This window comes from Cebus imitator, unplaced genomic scaffold (genome assembly GCF_001604975.1).
Source record: "Cebus imitator isolate Cc_AM_T3 unplaced genomic scaffold, Cebus_imitator-1.0 Scaffold217, whole genome shotgun sequence".
Taxonomy (NCBI): Eukaryota; Metazoa; Chordata; class Mammalia; order Primates; family Cebidae; genus Cebus; species Cebus imitator.
Genome location: NW_016107532.1, coordinates 878,386 through 884,385, shown reverse-complemented (window position 1 = coordinate 884,385; position 6,000 = coordinate 878,386). Strand labels below are relative to the sequence as shown.

Here is a 6,000-nt window from a genome sequence, read left to right as displayed (position 1 = left end):
TGCAACCTCTGCCTCCCGGGTTCAAGTGATTCTCCTGCCTCAATCTCCCAAGTAGCTGGGACTACTGGCGTGTGCCACCACGCCCAGCTAATTTTTGTGTTTTTAGTAGAGTCAGGGTTTCACCATGTTGGCCAGGATGGTGTCAATCTCTTGACCTTGTGATCCACCCGCCTCAGCCTCCAAAAGTGCTGGGATTATAGGCATGAGCCACCATGCCCGGCCTGCTTAACAACTTTTCATGAGCCAACCCTGACTTTCAGGTAGTGAATTGAAAATGGCAAAATTTATATGAAGATCCTCAACTTCTGCTCATTTGTGGGGCACCGCCTCAGTGACATCACTGGAAGATCCAGATTGCTTGACACACTGGTAACTAATAACTGGGGCTGAGGTCCCAACAGGTGTTTGGGCTTAAGGAGTTAAGTCTGTGCTGAAGGTGGAAAGGGAGAAGAGGACATAAGAATGTATGTGTTTTTTCATACCACACGGCATTTGTGCCAAGGTGGCTGTGTGTGTCAAAGTCAGGAAATCCCTCCTCCTGGGAGCCAAGAGGAAGTCTCTCAAAACTAGAAGGGAAAAGGTGTTTTCCCCACATCAGCCCATCTTTGGGTACATTCAAGTAGTAATTTATGCCCCTTCCCCAAAAAACAACAATGAAGTGTTTAGTGTGCTAACAGCATAGCTTAAAAAAAAAAAAAAAAAAAGAAAACGAAATTCTGCATTTTAATAAAACTTGTTTAAAAAAATAGTATTTCAAACTGTGCAGTCACCAGAGGTACGCAGTTGTCAAAAATGCACACACTTCACTTGGCATCTCCGGCACCTTCAGCTTTCAGTGCCTGCTCTGTTTTGGCATCTCCGTTTTCTGCAGGGTTATTCCCCTTTCCCCACTTTGGGTACCTTCTTTCCCGTCTTTACCACGGGCCTTTTTAGGCTTTGGCTCTGGTTTTAGAGGAGCAGGTTTAGCAGACAACCTTGTGGATTTTCTCTGTGGTTCATCCTTTATGTTGGCTTTATCTCCTTTAGTATCCCCTTCAATCTTCCTCTTGGGCATGTGGGCACTGGACACAGGGATGCAGTGACTCATGGGCTTGGTTGATCTGTAGGTTGTTCTCGCCTCCTTCACACTGCTCTGATTTTCTTTTTAAGCTTTGTTATTTTAGCTTTTATGTGATGTTTATTTTGAATTAATTTTTATGTATAGGATGATATATAGGTTAAGGTATTTTTTTTTTCTAAAAAAATGCGTAATCTCTTTGTTTTACCACGATTTGTTGAGAAGACTTTCCTTTACCCATTAATGACTTGGTCAAAAACAAATGACCATGTAAAGGTAGGTATTTTTCTGGACTGTGTGTTCTATTCTGTCGATCTGCTTGTCAGTACTTATGTTGATACAATATTCTCATCCGTGAGAAATTGTTTTAGAGTAAATTTTGAATTCTGGTAGTTTAAATGCCCAAGCTTTTTTGTTGGATTTCAGCATTGCTTTGCTGTTTTTGTCTTCTTGCATTATTATGTGTGCTTTAGAATGCAGTTTCTACCAAAACAAAACAAAACAAAACAAAACAAGACAAAAAAAAAAACGCCTGTTGGAATTTGAGATTGTTATCTCTTTAGAACAATTTGGAGAGAATTGACATTTTAACAGTATTCAACTTTTCAATCCATGAACATGGCCTATCTCCACTTAAGTTGTCTTTAATGATTTTTTATTTTGCTGTTGTTATTATTAAGCGACATTGTAGAGTTTTCAGTGTCTTTTGGTAGGGATATTTTTTCGTCTACATTCATGAGGTATGATGGTCCGCTCTTCTCTTTTCTTATAATATCTCTAAGATTTTGGGATTAATATGCAGTATTCATAAAATGTGTTGGGAAGTATTTCCTTTTCTTGTTTTTTCTTAAATAATTTTTATAAGATTGGTGTTATTTGTGCCTTAAAAGTTTGATAGAATTCACTAGTGAAACCACCTGGCTGTATAGTTTTTGTGTGTGTGTCTGGGAAGAGTTTTGATAAATTCAATTTCCTTAATAGAGATAGGACTATTTTATATTTTTTGCTCAGCCTTGTGTTAATTTTGACAAGTTGTGTTTTTCAAAGAATTTACACATTTTATATAAAATGTTACATTTAGTATAAAGTTGTTCATAATATCTTATTTTTTAAATTAAGGATCTGAAATGATGTCCCCTATTTCATTTCTGATATTGGTGATTTCTCTTTTTTTTTTTCCTCATTCAGCCTTGGTTTAGCAGATTTTATACTTTTCAGAAATCTGTTTTATGGCTTTGTTGATTTTATGTTTTGCATTTGTTTTCTATTTCATTCATTTTTGCCCTTTACTTTTTTTCTTTCTTCTGTTTTCTTTGGGTTTTATTTGCTACTTGCTTTTGAACTTTTTGAAATAGAAGGTTAGATACTGATTTTCATCCTTCACTTCTAATATATACATTTAAGGTATAAATTGCTGTAAAATCATTGTGTTAATGTTATCTTATAAGTTTCTATAAGTCATTTTTATTATCATTCATTATAAATATTTAAAATACCTATTGTGATTTATTTACTTTGTTCAACTTATGGGTATTTAGAAGTATATAACTTAATTTCTAAGCAATAGGAGATTTTCTAGATTAAAAAAAAAATTTTCGGGCCGGGCGCAGTGGCTCAAGCCTGTAATCCCAGCACTTTGGGAGGCCGAGGCGGGTGGATCACAAGGTCAAGAGATCGAGACCATCCTGGTCAACATGGTGAAACCCCGTCTCTACTAACTACAAAAAATTAGCTGGGCATGGTGGCGCGTGCCTGTAATCCCAGCTACTCAGGAGGCTGAGGCAGGAGAATTGCCTGAACCCAGGAGGCGGAGGTTGCAGTGAGGCGAGATCGCGCCATTGCACTCCAGCCTGGGCAACAAGAGCGAAACTCTGTCTCAAAAAAAAAAAAAAAAAATTTTTCTTCTAGCTGAATTGCATTGTAGTGAGGAAATACACTCTTGAAAGATTTCAGAATTTGCTGATACTTTATGACCTAACATATGATCCATTTTGGTATGTGTTTTGTGTTATAGTTTGTTTTTATTTGGAAGAGCATTTTGCTTATATATATTCTAGTTATTTAATTGTATAGTTCAAATATAGTTTTTTTTTTTGTGTGTGTATATATACTTTATCTTGTAGCTATTGACAAAGGTATGTTGGTCTCCCATGTAATTGTGGATTTATCTGTCACCTTTCAGTTTTGTATATTTTCCGTTTTAATTGTTTTTAAACTTTGTTATTGGGTCCATTGAGATTTAGAATTATGATATATTCGCTAGACGAGATAGCTCATGCCTGTCTTCTCAGCACTTTGGAGGCCGAGATGGGAGGATTGCTTGAGCCCAGGAGTTGGAGACTGGCCTGGGAAACATAGTAAGATTCCATCTTTAGAAAAAAATTAGAAAAATTAGTGGTGTGTAGGGGTTCACGCCAGTAATTCTAGCTACTTGGGTGGCTGGTGTGGGAGGATCACTTGAGCCCAGGAATTTGTGGTTGTAGTGAGCTGTAATCACACCACTGTTCTCCAGCCTGGTTGACACCATGAGACCCTGCCTCAGTACAGACAAACAAAAGAATTATGCTATCTTCTTGTTGATAGTACTTTTTAATTATTAAGAAATGCCTTTCCTTATCTTTTGTAATGCTTACTGCCGTACGTCTACTTTACCTGATATTGACATAATTATGCCACTTTTCTTTTTGTTGGTGTTTGAATAGTATATCTTTTCCCATCATTTTGCATTCACTTCTTCCATATTTATAGTCTTCTACTAGAGTGTTAAACATAATAATGGATATAATTTGAGCTTAAATCTACTACCTTACTATTTGTTTTACATTTATCCACGTATCTGTGCTACTTTTTCTCTTATGTCTTACTTTCTTTGGTTTAGTCAGATGTTTTAAATTATTCTTTTTATCTCCTCAGTTTGCTTTTAGTGAATATCCTAGAGATTACTACATGAGTTTTTGAGTTATTGAAGTCTAACATGAATTGTTACTTCTCTTCTTTGGTAAAACAGATATCTTAGAAACTTCCATTCCATTTACCCTACTCCTCCCTTTTTTATTGTTGTCATGCATTTTACATCTGTCGATGTATTTTAAGGAACAGCCTGTCAATGTTATTTTTGTAGTCATTACTTGTTAATACTAACATATTTACCCTTACAATGGCTCTTCCTTTGTGCATTTATATGCTTTTTTCTAGTATTATTTTCCTTCTGTTGGAAGAACTCTCTTTTAGGAATAAATTCTTTGTTTTTTCTTTTGATTTTTATTTTGTAAAGATATTTTAAGCTGAGAGTAAATTGCTTGATTGGCACCAGGTTTTTTTTTTGTTTGTTTGTTTTTTTCAGAATTTTTATGTCACTATTTTTTGCTATTCGTCATTTCTGTTGATTGTTGCTACTTTAAATGTGTTTTTTGGGGTCTGGCTATTTTAAAGATTATCTTTAGTTTTTAGCAATTTGGCTATGATTTGCTTAGTGTTTTTCTTTGTAGTTATTCAGCTTGAGTTTGACAAGCTTCTTTCAGATGTGGCTTCATGTCTTTAATTAATGTTAGACAATTGTTGGTTGCTAGAACTTCATATATTGCTTCTTCCCAATTTTCACATTCTTATGAAATTTCAGTTATACATATGTTAGAACTTTTCAGTGGTTCCATATGTGTCTAGTACTCTTTTCTATAATGTTTTGTCTTTATCTCTCTGTGCTTTGGTTTGGATATTTTCTGTTGGCCTGTGTCCCACTTCATGTTTGGTCTATTTAATCTGCTGGACACACCAAATACTTACAACACTTTTAGGAAATTTTGCTGTGAAGAAGAGTGAGGATGTAAGAGCAGTAATTGAACTGTGGTGGAGTAAAGAGTGGGGCTTTTTGGACAAGATAGACTAAAGTATGTCTATGTTATGATTGGAATGATTCAGGAGAGAGAAAAATTAAAGCTGTGTGAGAGAAAAGGAAGATAATTTTTTAAGATAAAATCCTTGAGAAGGTGAGTGAGGATGTAATCCAAAGCAATCAGAGGGTTTTTCTTTGGTAAGAGTGGGATATAGAATAGGCATGGATTCCTGTGTAGCTGTAGTCTTGTGAGATAGAATTCTGGCTTCACCAATGGAAATTCTGCAGGTGCTATAAGTTTCTAGAATGTGTGTGGGGGTGTGTGTGTGTGTGTGCATCATGTGGGAAAATTGTCCAAGAATGGAGAGTCAAGTGAAAGGTAGACAGTATTTATAGCCACCTAATTATGTGTTCTACTTCTGTGTATCTTCAGTGATACTTACTTTATTTCTTAGTGTAGTCAAAAGTATTGTAGTATTCTTTTAAGAAACTATTTAAATGTTTAATAGTCTTTTTTGTCATATAGTTACAGCTTTGTACTATATATTTAAACATAGTTAATTGTCTTGTTTTGGTTTAGCACTTTTAGTTTTTTTTAATTTTCATTTTAAATTATGGATAAATAGTTGTATATATTTATGGAGTAAACATAGTTAATTCTTTATAATGAATTTTTAAATTCTTAGTATTTTGGATAGACAATCAAGTTTTCTTTCTTCAAATTTTTATTTAGTTTTACTTTTTATGGGTACATAGTAGGTCTATATATTTATGGGGTACATGAGATGTTTTCATACAGGCATGCAATGTGAAATAAGCACATTATGAAGAATGGGGTATCCCCTCAAGCATTTATTTATTGAATTGAAAACAGTCCAATTGCACTCTTGAAGTTATTTTAAAAACGTACAGTTATTGACTATAGTCACCCTGTTGTGCTATGAAAATCAAGTTTTCTTAAACACATTTTCCTATATTTTCTTTTACAGTTTTGCAGTAGAATAGTATAACCATGTTTCGGAATAGTCTCAAGATGCTGCTTACTGGTGGGAAATCAAGTCGTAAAAACAGGTCAAGTGGTAAGTGAGTATGCTACATTTATTGTGTGTGA

At 34.8% G+C, this 6,000-nt stretch overlaps 1 protein-coding gene across 6 annotated transcripts in view; it reads left to right on the top strand.

Annotated features, from left to right (window-relative positions):
- TANC2 (tetratricopeptide repeat, ankyrin repeat and coiled-coil containing 2) overlaps positions 1-6,000 on the top strand; it is a 437,594-nt gene that overhangs the window by 44,679 nt on the left and 386,915 nt on the right. For all 6 annotated transcript variants that reach the window (XM_017549227.2, XM_017549226.2, XM_017549224.2 and 3 more), the window contains exon 2: positions 5,879-5,968. In XM_017549227.2, the coding sequence (XP_017404716.1) occupies positions 5,902-5,968 (67 nt within the window). In that variant the 5' untranslated portion in view covers positions 5,879-5,901. The remainder of the gene's footprint in view (positions 1-5,878; positions 5,969-6,000) is intronic.